Below are 15830 nucleotides of genomic sequence, written 5' to 3'. Positions count from 1 at the left end.
CTGAGTGTTTCCAGCATTTTCCATGTTTACCAACTTCTGGTATTAGCCAACAGGAGTGATTCTGCAATCCAGTGCTCCCGGTGAGGAGTTGATTTCACTCGACATGGATCTTGACCTGCACGACTGTGATCCCTTGAGAATCATTCCCTCGAGGAGCTGGAAGTGTGTGATTGTGAAATCACACCTCTATCTACTGTTCTTGCTGCTGTTTCTCCACTGATGCACATTTCTGGGCAACATCTGTGAACCCAATTTTAGTCAATGGCAAACAGGAACTGCCTTTAACTAGGAATTTGCTTTACCTGTTGCTGAATTCGGGACCATTTTGCTTGGCTTAGTCATTCAAGGCTATGATTTAGGTTCTTCATAAGTCTTTTCCAGGTGCTGACACAGTGATTGTTAATATTCTTCCTAGACACTTTTGAGTGTCAACCAGCCCTCTTAATTTTTTTTTTGTCCCATTGTTTGGATCAATGTTTTCCTTTTACTATATATTAATTTTTATGGATAATACCAAGGCTGTTGTCTGAGCATTCTGCTTCTGTTACCTCTAAACTGCAAGATTTTCCAATCTCTTCCCTCTCCCTCCATCATCACTGTGTTGCAGTGAAGACTCAATGAAGCCATTAATCGTAATTCCTTATCTCCCCATCTTCCTTCAAACCCAAGCTTGTTGTCACATAAATGCAACTTACTGATTTACTGCATTTTCACTCTTACTTTGTTCAACCTTGGTGTCCTGCACTGTGACCCTTGACTCAATTAAAAAAGGGTTCAGAAGTTTGTGTAAGTGTAAAGAGCCAATCTGATGGAGAAAGGCTAACCACCGTTTATCCTGATTTTCTCTCACTCTCCTTCCCTTCCCTCTTTTGGGAGCAGGGTATGGTTCCATGGACCCTGGTAGGTCTTCATACGAGAGTTTAGCTAGTGACAATAGCAGGCTATTCAAGCATGGTGGAGTTGGGGGGAGGGAGGCATCGTATATGGATTTACCCTTCATTTAGCCAGTGTGAACAAGTACCTTTCAAACAGGTGTTATTGGATAGTGATCGAGAATGAAAACCTTGAATCAATTTTTACCCTTCCTTAGCAGGAGCAAAGTGGCCACATGAGCAATCAGGAGACTTGCTGAGTGCTCCCACGAACAATTCCATAGCTCTGTCCTATCAACATCTTCTCTTTGCCTGAGCATCCTGGAGAATCCCATGCTCTTTCAGGAGAGCCAGTCCACCCCAGCTCCTATTATGAGAATGCTAAGCCCAATGATGGTGTTGCCATTGATGGCCCAACTGACTCAGCATTGAGCGGGGATCAAACCTGCAACTCTCAGTTCTGTATGGCTCAGTGATGTGGCTATGGTGAATGATAGGTTTGAAAGCATTGTAGGTGGAACGATAAGCAGCTGCTGCTCTGCTGAAGATGTCAACCAATGGTTGGACCAAATAGGCAGCTATGAAAGATTATCACATCAGACAGTCCACAAAACCCAATGGACCATCAAGAGATCTTTGCACACCACTTAGCCAGATTCTTTGATGAGAATATGTGTACATGCATGTTCACACACCAACACACATGCACTCCAACACACAAACGCATACACTGGCACACATGTACAGACCAACAAACACATGCACACCAACACACACATAAATGTAACACAGCCACACAAGCTAGCCAACACACACACACACACACATACACCACAACTTTGCCTTGTTTCTCAGAATGGGAGCTTTTGCTTCAGTTTAGAAATGGATTGTATTGTATATGGTCATGTAGAGACCTGCATGACATTACACCTGAGGGACTCTGCACAAGATTGAAAGTCCTGGAAGTTTATGTGTGTGACATAAATAGGTGGATCTCTTTCACAGAACCATGATTGCTGAATAAACCTGCCATGTGATAGCAGGCTGTAAAGATGAGGGGTTTTGCTGAAGTTGAGATACTTTTGGTGAAACTATATAAGGCCTTAAGGAAACAGAAACATTTTAATAACTGTAAAGTTCGGGGATTCTCAGCTCCTCATAGTCTCTGTAAAGCAAGGGCCAAGAAACACAGAGTGGAGAGAGAGAAAGGCTGGAGGGGAACTTCTAACTGGTCTGAGTCTTATCCAACTTTATGCATAATTGTTTCCATTCACCAACCAGAAGTGGGCAGTCAGGTGTGACCAAGGTAAATGATAATTTAGAAAAGGAGAAAATGATATAAAATACATCCAAAAGAGTTGGTAAAATAAATAAAGAAATACAGAGATTTGAGAGAAAATTTGTTGAGTGCTGATTTACTGAAACTTGGTCTGACCTGAATTTATTTATTTTCCAGCATGATCGAAAGGAAGGAAGGATGAAGGGCGAGAAGGTAAGTTCCAAGTCTTAGCCAATGTATGAAAAAGGTGCCTTTTATCCACAGATTCATGTCCGTACTATCCAGTCCACTAAATCTCCACTCAAATTCTCACCAGTGTGAGACCTTACCCTCCTCTCCTGATACCTTGCTGGGCTACACAGAATTATACCTCGTAGAAGGAGGCCATTTAGCCCACCATACCTGTGTCAGCTCTTTGATAGAGCCATCCAATTAATCCCATTCCTCTGTTCTTTCCCCATAGCCCTGAAACTGTTTTTCTTTTCAAGTATTCATCCAATTCTCTGTTCAAAGTTATCACTAAATTTCCTACCAACACCCTTTCAGGAGTGGATTCCACATCATAACAACTTGCTGCTCTAAAAAAATCTCCTCATCTTCCCGGGGGTTCTCTTGTCCATTATCTTAAATAGGGTGGCACAGTGGCGCAGTGGTTAGCACCGCAGCCTCACAGCTCCAGGGACCCGGGTTCGATTCTGGGTACTGCCTGTGTGGAGTTTGCAAGTTCTCCCTGTGTCTGCGTGGGTTTTCTCCGGGTGCTCCGGTTTCCTCCCACAAGCCAAAAGACTTGCAGGTTGGTAGGTAAATTGGCCATTATAAATTGTCACTAGTATAGGTAGGTGGTAGGGAAATATAGGGACAGGTGGGGATGTTTGGTAGGAATATGGGATTAGTGTAGGATTAGTATAAATGGGTGGTTGATGGTCGGCACAGACTCGGTGGGCCGAAGGGCCTGTTTCAGTGCTGTATCTCTAATCTAATCATAATCTAATCTAAATTTGTGTCCTTTGGTTACCAACCCTCCTGCTAGTAGAAACAGTTTCTCGCTATCTATAATAAACCCCTCATAATTTTGATTTCCTCTATTAAATCTCCTTGTTAACCTTCTCTGCTCTAAGGAGAACAATTCTAGCTTCTTTAGCCTCTTCATGGGTGCTTGTCTGGTGCTCTCCCAATTGGCCATTATTGATGCCTGATCCTTGGCACTGAGGCTAGTGGGTTATTTTACTTGTTGTGGGGTGAGGATGGGCAGGAGTGGTGCTGTCATGCCTGAGCCTCCCCCATCCCCACTTTATAGTTCTCACTTGATCTTAACACACAAGTGGTTCAGGCTAGGGTTGCTAGATAGTGCCTGAGAGAAAGAACTCCACATGATCTTCCTCTCAACATCAGGGCACTGAGGGCAACTGTTGGCTCCTCATGTGCTATCCTAGTTCAACTAATTCAACAAAGGGCAGGGATGGGACATGCACCTTCCTACTCCCTGTAGCTCAGCTACTCATGAGTATGGGGCCAATTTTCCTATATGGCTTGGTGCCTTGCCAACGGCCATGCACATTGAGAAATCGGACGCACTTTGCAATTTTCCTTCGGTCGATCTTAAAACTGTGTATAGCACTCTTGCAGTCTCTCTCTCTGTCGGTAACGCTCCATAATGTCCGTACAAACTCGGAGAACGTCTCCTTGTGTGATTGGCCCCAGTGCTCCAACCTGGGCTAAAGGCACTGTGGGAAACAATGGCAATTGGAAAGGGAAGAAAAGTACAAAAGTGTTGAGGTGATTATACACAAAACATCTTTTCAAAGGTGAAGAAAAAGCTAGGTCTCCAATCCGTGCTTTCTGATGCCCTTCATTCCACCAGAATCCGTAGTGAAAACATCCGGATTTCAGTGAAATGAAGAACATTAAGACATGGGATCCGACAAGTGGGAATATGCAGAGGAGTGTTTTGCAGGGGAAGGATCTTTATTTTTAACTATTGTATAATTGACAGAAGTTAAATGATCGTGTAAATACGTTCCGCTTGAAAGAAGAAGAAATTGCATTTGTACAGCACCTTTCACAAGCTCAGGACATTCCAAAGCTTTTGAGCTAATGAAGTACTTGCAATGTGTAGTCACTGTTGTAATGTAGGAAATGTGGCAGCAAATTTGTCAGCAGCAATATCCCAAACAGCATGGATTACATAGCATTGATTGAGGGATAAGTATTGATCAGGGCACTTGGAGAAGTCCCCTGCTCCTTTTCAAATAGTGCCATCAGATCTTGTACGTCCATGTGAGAGGGCAGACGGGGCTTGGTTTGACATCTTATCTGAAAGACAGCATTCCTGATGATGCAGCAATCCCTCAGTACTGCACTGAAGTACCAAACTAGAATATGTGCTCAAATCCCTGGAGTGGGTCTTGAACATACAACCTTTGGACTCAGACCAGTAGGTTTTTCCTTATACCCTGCCTAGAAGTGTCAGAGAGGGATTACAAGAGTCTCCCAGGAATGGCGTATAGAACAGACTTAAGCATTCTCGAGAGTGAAGAGTTGTTGAGAGGAAGAGAAGTGCTTGGCACAAGGTAAATGGTTGACATTTAGCCACAAGGATGCTAGTGTTAATCAATTTCTGAAATATTCTGTGTTTCTATACTTTTAATATCTTTTTATTTCCTTTTTATTGTGCAATTAGGGTGAGCCAGGAAGGAAAGGTGAAGCTGGTCAGAATGTAAGTTCCTGCAAAAGTTCCTGTAACACCTTCAGTGTGATACTGAAGAGGGGAAGGGGTCTTTGTATTGAATGTTGGAATTATGAGCATGGGCAGAAAGTCAGTTTACATCCAACTGATTTGGTACGAGGAGACCAGGTCACAGTCTGGCTTCAGTCAACTTGGTACACATTGTTTGGTTAAGAAAAAGAAATTATTCAAGAGGTTCTGATTTTCACTTCAGGGCGAAGCATATATCTGTATCCCCAGAATTCTGAATCCCACTCTCAATAAACACATTGGTGGAATGGTAGGTTTTCCACCAAAATTAGATCTTGTTTCAAGGTTGATGGGCCCAAGTTAGCTCAGGTTCTGCCAATCAATCATTGTATCCCGATTGGCTATAAATGTTGAAAGATTCCTTTGCCAATGCCTCCAGCTGCCTGAAACTGTCTGTCATTTATATGTCAGATCTTCCGAAACACAACTGCATCTTCTCAGTTTTAGTTATCCACATGATCTTTTTTCAGCTGCAACCCATTCCATCAATTCTGAGAGTATGGATTTTTCACCATGGAGATTGCAAAACTTCCTCATTGTAGGTTTCTCGCAATAACACACTCTAAAGTTGCACACTGTACAACCTCTCAGTTAAGAGCATGTCTCGAAAGAGGTGCTTTCCCAGCAAAGTCTGCAAATCAGGATGCCATCAGTGAAGCTACAGTTCTAACTTGCTGCCTATCGGGAGCATGGGATTCTGGAATTACCCCCCAAAATATATATTTATGGTTCATACCACAGCAGAAAAAAAAACAACAGATACAATGCAGTCAATTCCATTCAATTATCTGTTGCTGCCTGTTTATAGGCACATAGGGATTGATAGACAAAAAAAGACCAAAGTCTATTTAGTTCACCTTCTAACATCCTGGTGGAATGATACAACAATAATGGAGATGTTGACTGATCATAGTAATCAATCTCTTATCAATTAATCTACAACGAATCAAGACACAAGGCAAGGAAAGGGCCAATGGTGGAAAACTTTGAGAACCGTAGGACCAAAGTCACATGTACCTCTCCAGCATGCTACACTGATCACGTGTCTTGTCGCAGATTACTCATATGCTGCATCCCAAAATGTTATTTTCTGAAAGAATGTCTAATTTACATTTGAATGGATCAATACTCAGGAGCTCGTTTCATGGATTGGCCACTCGCTCACTGACATACTGTTTCCACACATTAGTTTTGAGTTTATCCCCCTCCTCCCTTTCAAGTGTAGGCTACGCTCTCTGGATCTACTGTTCTGGAAAAGGCAAAATAGCTTGTAGTGGTTCAATTCCTTATGAAAGAGATTACAGTGTGTATTACACCATAAGAATGTTGTTTGATTTGGGTATGGGAAGGGACGATGTTACCTTTCAGGAGTTCATGCATGTTTTAATGTTATTTCCAGGTCTTAACTGGACAGAAGGGTTACCCCGGAGCTGTTGGGCATCCAGGACTCCCTGGTGTTCCGGGCATTCCTGTGAGTACATTGCTTTAGATTCACCACATCCTGCTTTACTTCATATCACTTGTTGGGCTCCAGCCATTCCTCATGGAGTAGCTGCCGTTACCTTGTAAAACGTTTTAAGAATGATCATTATTTATTTTTTATATGTTTGATGAATGATTTTGTAAATCCCAGCGTTCCCGTCCCTATTCATTTTCACATAGGATCTGTGGACCTGGTTCGACCTGAGATCTTTGCATACTCCAGACCATGGTCTTACCCATTTGAGTCTGTGTCAGTTTGGTTCTGGAAGGAGATTTGAGCACAGAATCTAGGCTGATGCTGCAAATCAGCATTGAGGGAGTGCTGCACTGCCATCGTTTGGGAGAGACGTTAAACCAAAGCCCCGTCGGCCCTCTCAGTTGGACATAAAAGATTCCATGGCACTAATTCAAAAAAGAGCAGTGGTGTCCTGTCCAATATTGACCTTTTAACCAACAGCACGAAGGAAAGGATTATCTGGTCATCACTGTGTGCAAATTGGCTGCTGCAATTTCTATATTACAACAGTGACTACATTCCAAAAAGTAGCACTTTGGGATGTCCTGAGATTTTTCTTTTTCCTTATGTTCTCCCCTGACACTGTACTCCGAAAAGAACCAGCAACGTATGCTAATCAAAGCACACTGAACACAGTATGGCATTTGTGTTGTGAAAACAGAATATCCAAATTCTGTTGCACGGCACAAAAACATTCAAAGTGAGGGCTGGTTTTCTGAGTTCGCAATGTTGGCAATGAGCCACACCCAGTGGCCATGCCGAGTGGGAAATCGCAGGCACATTGCCTGCAATCTAGCATTGCGGTTGGATAATTTGAGCAAGATTTCCGATCATGGATGACCAGCCGATGGGCCGCCCTGGTCAACAGCACGTGTTCAATAAACAGGTCAATGATACAAAATAGTCCAGTTTCCAAATGCCCCTCTCTCCATTACCAAGACGTGTATCTCAAATAAATCATTTTTCCTCACCAAAACATATCTATAAAAACCTGAGGACAAAATGGCCAATTTGATGAAAAAACATTGGCTCAAGGACAGAAAACAATGAGTCATGGCAATTGTTTTTGTTCAGACTGGAGGATGGTAGACAGTGATGCTCCCCAAGGGTCAGGGATAGGACCACTGCTTTTTTTTGCAATATATAAATGACTTGGATTTTGGAATACAGAGTTAAATTTCAAAATTTGCTGATGATACTAAACTTGGAGGAGTTGCAAACAGTGAGGATGATATGAAATGCCTGTTACAGGATACAGGTAGACTAGCAGAATGGGCAGACAAGTGGCAGATGAAACTTAATACAGACAAGTGTAAGATGATGCATTTTGGCAGAAGAGATAGGGTGAGGCAATATATCACAGAATCACAGAATTGTTGCAGTGCAGGAGGCCATTCGGCTCATCATGTCCGCACCAGCTCTCTGAAAGAGCAACTCCCTCAGTTCCATTCCCCTGCCTTCTCCCTGTAACCCTACACATTCTTCCTTCTCGTATAATTGTCTAATTCCCCTTTGAATGCTTCAATTGAACCTGCCTCCAGCATGTTCTCAGGCAGCGCATTCCAGACCTTAACCACACGCTGCATGAAAATATTTTTCCTCATGTCACTTTTGCTTGTCTTACCAAATACTTTAAATCTGTCTCCTCCCATTCTCGATTCTTTCACGAGTGGGAACAGTTTCTCTCTATCTACTCTGTCCAGACCCCTCATGATTTTGAATACCTCGATCAAATCACCTCTCAGCCTTCTCTTCTCCAAGGAAAACAGTCCTAATTTTTCCAATCTATCTTCATAACTGAAATTCCTCATCCCTGGAACCATTCTCGTGAATCTTTTTTGTACTCACTTCAATATCCTCACGTCTTTCCTCAAGTGCGGCGCCCAGAATTGGACACAATACTCCAGCTGAGGCCGAACTATTGTCTTATACAAGTTCAACATAACTTCCTTGCTCTTGTACTTTATGTCACTATTGACTTAGCCCAGGATACTGTATGTTTGATTTATTAACTGCTCTCTCAACCTGTCCTGCCACCTTCAATGACTTATGCACATATACAGGTCCCTCTGCTCCTGCACCCCCTTTAGAATTGTACCCTTTATTCTATATTGTCTCTCCATGTTTTTCCAACCAAAATGAATCACTTAACATTTCTCTGCATTGCACTTCATCTGCCCATTCCACCAACTTGTCTATGTCCTTTTGAAGTTCTACACTATCATCCTCCCAGTTCACAATGCTTCCAAGTTTCGTATCATCTGCAAACTTTGAAATTGTGCCCTGTACACCAAGGTCTAGGTCATTAATATCTATTAGGAAAAGCAAGGGTCCCAACACTGATCCCTGGGGAACTCCACTACAAACCTTCCTCCTGCCTGAAAATCATCCATTAACCACTACTTTTTGCTTCCTGTCACTTAATGGTACAGTTCTAAAGAGTGTGTAGGAACAGAGGGATCTGAGGGTGCATGTGCATCGAGCTTTGAAGGAGGTAGGACATATTGGGAGAGTGGTTAGCAAAGCACATAGGATCTTGTGTTTCATAAATAGAGGCATAGAGTACAAAAGCAGCGAAGTTATACTGAACATTTATAAAGCTCTGGTTAGGCCCTAACTCAGGTATTGTGTCCAGTTCTGGTCACCACACTTTAGGAAGGAAGTGAAGGTCCTTGAGAGGGTGCAGAGGAGAGTTACCAGAATGGTTCCAGGGATGGGAGATTTTAGTTACAAGGTTAGATTGGAAAAGCTGGGATTGTTCTCCCTGAAGCAAAGGAGATTGAGGGGAGATTCGATAGAGATGCAGAAGATTATGACAGTTTAGATAGGTTCGACAAGGAAAAACGTCCCATTAACTGCTGGTACAAGGACTAGGGGACACAGATTGAAGGTTTCGGGCAAGAGATGCAGAAGAACGTTAGGAAGAATGTTTATGCAGCGAGTGGTAATGACCTGGAATTCGCTGCCCATGAGAGTGGTGGAAGCGGAGACAATCAATGATTTCAAAAGGAAATTGGATGGGCACTCTAAGGCAATAAACTTGCAGGGCTACGGGGATCAAGTGGGGGACTGGGACTGACTGGATTGCTCTGCGGAGAGCCGGCATGGACTCGATGGTCTGTTTGGCTTCCTTCTATACCGTAAATGACTCTATGACTCTAGGTAACAAGATCACTTGCTGGCACACTGGCTACGAAGCACTGCAGAAATAAATTTGTTTTAGAGTTCTTTTTGTTGGCCCGCTGATGAGCAGAATAAGTGAAGCTGTGCCTTCAGCCACCCTGAGGAACAGCATGTTGACACCCCCACCCATTCCCCCACCCCCCCCGCCTTTTACTTTCACAACTCCTTCATTTTCATCTACTTCCCTTACCTCCTCCCATTATAGACACAATGGAGTTGATCTTGACTTTAAGAGCTGATATAAAACAGGTGATAGTGAGCTGGGAAAATGGAAATAAAATGGCGAGAGAAAGAATAACAAAAGTTGACAAAACAGATAATAAGAACCAGAAAATGGAAATATGAAAAGAAACTTGGCAAGGGAGATCAAAATCAACACTAAAACATTTTACAATTATATTAGGGAAAAGAAGGTGGTCGGCCGCAATGTAGCCCCTTTTAAACAGAAAATGGTGATATTGTCAGTGAAAATAAGGAAATGGCAGACATGTTGAATAATTACTTGGCATCAGTATTTGCAGTAGAGGAAGAGGTTATTATTCAGGACATCCCAAAGGAATTGATATTGAAACAAGGACAGAGGCCAGAATTTTATGCCCCCCCCCCCCCCAGGAGTGAATTGGGAGGCAGAGGGGGGCGTAAAATGGTGTGAAGGGTGGGGTGGGTGCCATGCCCATTGCCTACTGCCCCATTGCTATTTTACCAGTAACAGGGGAGGTGGCCACCCAGTAATACCTGGCGACCTCCTTGTGAGCTGAGGCTTGGGTGGGGGCCCTCCTGATCGGGTACCCTGTGCCCCACCAAGGGCCCCCCAGCGCATGGGCCGCCCCCCCCCCCCCCCCCCCCCCCAATTCTACCTCCCGCCCTACTCTCTGACTCACCCCCCACCCCTTCGCTGGGGCCTAACCGATTTGTCCCCAGCCAGCCCTGACCCCACTTACCTGTACTGAGGGCGACGTCCATAGTGGCTGCTCTCGCTGGATGCAGTCCCAGCAATGGCTGCTGCTTCTGGTGGCGCTGCTGGGTCTGAAGAGCTGTCGTCCCTATGACTGGCTGGCTGCACTTGGAGGCGGGGCTTCCTACCCCAGAGGGGCGGAAGTCCCAACTGAAGCCAATTAAAGGCCTGAGCCATGCAAAATAGCATTGTGTCTTCCAGGTGGAGGCAGGCACGCCTCTAACCTTTCAGCTTGTGGGAGGGGCCACTACCTCAACATTAAATTACGGCCAGGGACTCACCAAAATTAACGTAATGAAGAAAATAATGGTACTAAAGAGCGACAAATTCCCAGGACTAGATGGTTTCATTCCAGGGTTTTAAAGGAATTCGGTGAGGACATTGCAGATGCCCTAACTATAAACTTTCAAAGTTCTCTCCATTTGGGAACTGTTCCCTTAGGTTGGAAAGTTGCGTATGTCACTCCGCGATTTCAGAAAGAGAGTGGGAAACCAGGGAATTATAAACCAGTTAGCCTAAAATCTGTTGTCGGAAAATTACTAGTGTCTATAATTAAGTGACTGAAAAACTTGAAAATTTTCAGCTGATCAGAGAAAGCCAGCATGGATTTGTAAAGGGTAGGTCATGCCTGACGAAGTTGACTGAATTTTTTGAACATAGAACATAGAACATAGAACATACAGCACAGAACAGGCCCTTCGGCCCACAATGTTGTGCCGATCCTTTGTCCTCTGTCAAGGACAATTTAATCTATACCCCATCATTCTCCTTTATCCATATACCTATCTAAAAGCCTTTTGAAAGTCCCTAAAGTTTCTGACTCAACAACTTCCCCGGGCAAGGCATTCCATGCCTCGACCACTCTCTGGGTAAAGAACCTTCCCCTGACATCCCCCTTATATCTCCCACCCTTCACCTTAAATTTATGACCCCTTGTAACGCTTTGCTCCACCCGGGGAAAAAGTTTCTGACTGTCTACCCTATCTATTCCCCTGATCATCTTATAAACCTCTATCATGTCACCCCTCATCCTTCTCCTTTCTAATGAGAAGAGGCCTAGAATGTTCAGCCTTTCCTCGTAAGACTTATTCTCCATTCCAGGCAACATCCTGGTAAATCTCCTCTGCACCCTCTCCAAGGCTTCCACATCCTTCCTAAAATGAGGCGACCAGAACTGCACACAGTACTCCAAATGAGGCCTTACCAAGGTCCTGTACAGCTGCATCATCACCTCACGGCTCTTAAATTCAATCCCTCTGCTAATGAACGCTAACACCCCATATGCCTTCTTCACAGCCCTATCCACTTGAGTTGCAACTTTCAATGATCTATGCACATAGACCCCAAGGTCTCTCTGCTCCTCCACATGCCCAAGAACCCTACCGTTAACCCAGTATTTTGCATTCATGTTTGTCCTTCCAAAATGGACGACCTCACACTTTTCAGGGTTAAACTCCATCTGCCACTTTTCAGCCCAGCACTGCAACCTATCCAAGTCCCTTTGCAGACGACAATAGCCCTCCTCGGTATCCACAACTCCACCAACCTTTGTATCATCTGCAAATTTACTGACCCACCCTTCGACTTCCTCATCCAAGTCGTTAATAAAAATCACAAACAGGAGAGGACCCAGAACTGATCCCTGCGGCACGCCACTGGTAACTGGGCTCCAGGCTGAGTATTTACCATCTAAGACCACTCTCTGCCTTCTATCAGTTAGCCAATTCTTAATCCAACTGGCCACATTCCCCACTATCCCATGCCTCCTGACTTTCTCCATAAGTCTACCATGGGGGACCTTATCAAATGCCTTACTAAAATCCATGTACACCACATCCACTGGTTTACCCTCATCCACTTGCTTGGTCACCTGCTCAAAGAATTCAATCAGGCTTGTGAGGCAAGACCTACCCCTCACAAAACCGTGCTGACTGTCCCGAATCAAGCAGTGTCTTTCCAGATGCTCAGAAATCCTATCCCTCAGCACCTTTTCCATCAACTTGCTTACCACCGAAGTAAGACTAACTGGCCTGTAATTCCCAGGGTTGTTCCTATTCCCTTTCTTGAACAGGGGCACAACATTTGCCACCCTCCAATCACCTGGTACCACCCCCGTCAGCAGAGAAGATGAAAAGATCATTGCCAGCGGCTCTGCAATTTCATCCCTTGCTTCCCATAACATCCTTGGATATACCCCGTCAGGCCCGGGAGACTTGTCTATCTTCAAGTTATTCAAAAACCCCAACACATCTTCCCTCCTAACGAGCACTTCCTCGAGCTTACCAGTCTGTTTCACACCGTCCTCTTCAGTAATACACCCCTTCTCATTCGTAAATACCGAAGAGAAGTACTCATTCAAAACCTCACTTATCTCTTCCGGCTCAACACACAGTCTCCCGCTATTGTCCTTGACCGGACCTATGGTCCCCCTAGTCATCCTCATATTTCTGACATACGCGTAAAAGGCCTTGGGGTTTTCTTTTATCCTACCCGCCAAGCATTTTTCATGCCCTCTCTTAGCTCTCCTAATCCCTTTCTTCAGATCCTTCCTGGCCATCTTGTATCCCTCCAGAGCTATGCCTGTGCCCTTTTTCCTCAACTTTATATACGCATCCTTCTTCTTCCTAACAAGACTCTCAACCTCTCTTGTCAACCACGGTTCCCTCACATGACCATCCCTTCCCTGTCTGACAGGGACATGCTTATCAATGGCCCCTACTATCTGCTCCTTGAAAAAGTTCCACATTTCGACCGTGCCCTTCCCTGCCAGCATATGCTCCCAACTTATGCTCCTCAGTTCCTGCCTGACAGCATCATATCTACCCTTCCCCCAATTGTAAACCTTGCCCTGTTGCACATACCTATCCCTCTCCATTACCACAGTGAATGCTACAGAATTGTGATCACTATCTCCAAAGTGCTCGCCCACCAACAGCTCTATCACTTGCCCTGGTTCATTACCTAGTACCAAATCCAATATTGCCTCCCCTCTGGTCGGGCAGTCTACATACTGAGTCAGAAAAGCTTCCTGGACATACTGCACAAACACTACCCCATCCAAACTATTCGATCTAAAGAGTTGCCAATCAATATTTGGGAAGTTGAAATCCCCCATAATTACTACCCTGTGACTTCTGCTCCTTTCCAAAATCTGTTTCCCAATCTGCTCTTCCACCTCCCTGCTGCTATTGGGGGGCCTATAGAAAACTATTGAAGAGGTGACTAACGTAGTGGACAAGGGAATGTCTATTGTCCTGCTTAGGAAATTTGTTGAGCAGCAGGAGACAGAGAGTAGGGATAATAGGCAGGTACTCTAATTGGGAGGATGTGACTAGTGGTATCCTGCAAGGGTCTGTGTTGGGGCCTCAACTGTTCACCATATTTATTAACAACTTAGATGATGAGATAAAAAGATAAAAAAACAGATATCCAAGTTTAGCAATGACACAAAGATAGATGGCTTTTAAAACAGTATAGTTGGAAGCATAAAATTACAGAGGTATTAATAGATTAAGAAAATGGGCAAAACTGTGACAAATGGATTTCAATGCAGGCAAATGCAAAGTCATCTATTTTGGACCTAAAAAAAATAGAACAGAGGACTTTCTAAATGGTGAAAAGATTGAAACAGTGGAGGTCCAAAGAGACTTGGGGGTCTATGTACATAGATCATTAAAATATTATGGACAGTTACTGCAAATAATCAAAAAGGATAATGGAAAGCTGACCTTTATATCTAGAGGACCAGAATACAAGGGGGTACCAGTCATACTACAGCTATAGAAAGCCCTGGTTAGACCACACCAGGAATACTGTAAGCAGTTCTGGGCACTGCACCTTAGTAAGGATACATATTGACTTTGGAGGGAGTGAAGAATGATAACTGGACTCTAAGGGTTAAATTATGGAGAGAGAATACATAAAGCAGGGTTGTATTTCCTGAAACTTAGAAGGTTAAGGGGTGATTTGATTCAAATTTTCAAGGTATTAAGGGGAACTGATAGGGTAGATACTGAAAAACTATTTCTGCTGGTTCGGGAGTCTAGGATTAGGGTGCATTGCTTAAAACATTAGAGCCAGGTCTTCAGAAATGAAATTAGGAATCACTTCTACATGAGAAGTGGGGTAGATGTTCAGAGCTCTCCTCCGCAAATGGCAATTGATGATATGTCAAATGTTATGTTTAAATCTGAAATTGATAGATTTTTGTTAACCAAAGGTATTAAAAGATATGCGGCAAAGGTGGACATATGGAGTTAGGTCACAGTTCGGTCATGATCTCATTGAATGGCAGAACAGGCTCAAGGGGATAAATGACTGGCTCCTATTCCGATGTTCCAAACTGGGACACCCCCACTGTGTCAGTGTTCCATGGAATCCTCTGAGCACTTACCCAGGTATTCATTCTTCATGTGTCACCACAGACAGTGAATGTCAGCAGGCTATCTGACCATGGGAGCGCATCATATCCCAAACCACATGTTGTCCTCACCTGATGCCCACAAACTTCCAGCAGGAATTATTGGGTGGGGACCAGGAGGAAGAAGAATCTTTCCCTATTGTTTGCTGCTTCTTGTGGCATCATTGGGAATCTTTATTTGTAGTTGACCTTTCACACCTGTGTAACTGGAATCCTTCAGTATATCTTAATCTTAATGAAGCTTGTATTTACTCTTCACATTATTTAAGGTTGTTCAAAAATGTGTTTGATACTCTGCTGTAGGGAAAGCCAGGAACGGATGGAAAGCGTGGACCAACTGGGAAGGATGTAAGTTTTCACGGATCAGAGCTCTTTTTAAAAAATTCTTTCGTAGGATGTGGACGTCGCTGGCAAGGCCAGCATTTGCTGTCCATCCCGAATTGCCCTTGAGAAGGTGGTGGTGAGCCAGAGTGCTGTTAGGGTGGGAGTTCCAAGATTTTGACCCAGTGACAGTGAAGGAACGGTGATCTAGTTCCAAGTCAGGATGGTGTGTAGCTTGGAGGGGAACTTGCAGGTGGTGGTGTTCCCATGCATCTGCTGCCTTTGTCCTTCTAGGTGGTTTGGAAGGTGCTGTCGAAGGAGCATTGGTGAGTTGCTGCAGTGCATCTTGTATATAGTACACACTGCTGCCACTGTGTGTTGGTGCTGGAGGGCGTGAATGTTTAAGTTGGTGGATGGGGTGCCGATCAAGCAGGCTGCTTTGTCCAGGATGGTGTCAAGCTTCTTGGGTGTTGTTGGAGCTGCATTCATCCAGGCAAGTGGAGAGTATTCCATCACACTCCTGACTTGTGCCTTGTAGATGGTGGAC

At 44.1% G+C, this 15830-nt stretch overlaps 1 protein-coding gene across 1 annotated transcript in view; it reads left to right on the top strand.

Annotated features, from left to right (window-relative positions):
- col7a1l (collagen type VII alpha 1-like) overlaps nt 1-15830 on the top strand; it is a 353167-nt gene that overhangs the window by 125222 nt on the left and 212115 nt on the right. The window contains exons 54-56 of the mRNA XM_068059665.1: nt 2329-2364; nt 4832-4867; nt 6306-6377. Coding sequence (XP_067915766.1) covers nt 2329-2364; nt 4832-4867; nt 6306-6377 — 144 coding nt within the window. The remainder of the gene's footprint in view (nt 1-2328; nt 2365-4831; nt 4868-6305; nt 6378-15830) is intronic.

The sequence above is a fragment of the Heterodontus francisci genome, chromosome 27 (assembly GCF_036365525.1).
Source record: "Heterodontus francisci isolate sHetFra1 chromosome 27, sHetFra1.hap1, whole genome shotgun sequence".
Lineage (NCBI taxonomy): Eukaryota > Metazoa > Chordata > Chondrichthyes > Heterodontiformes > Heterodontidae > Heterodontus > Heterodontus francisci.
Note: the sequence above shows the minus strand (reverse complement) of the source record. Positions and strands in the feature narration are given on the sequence as shown.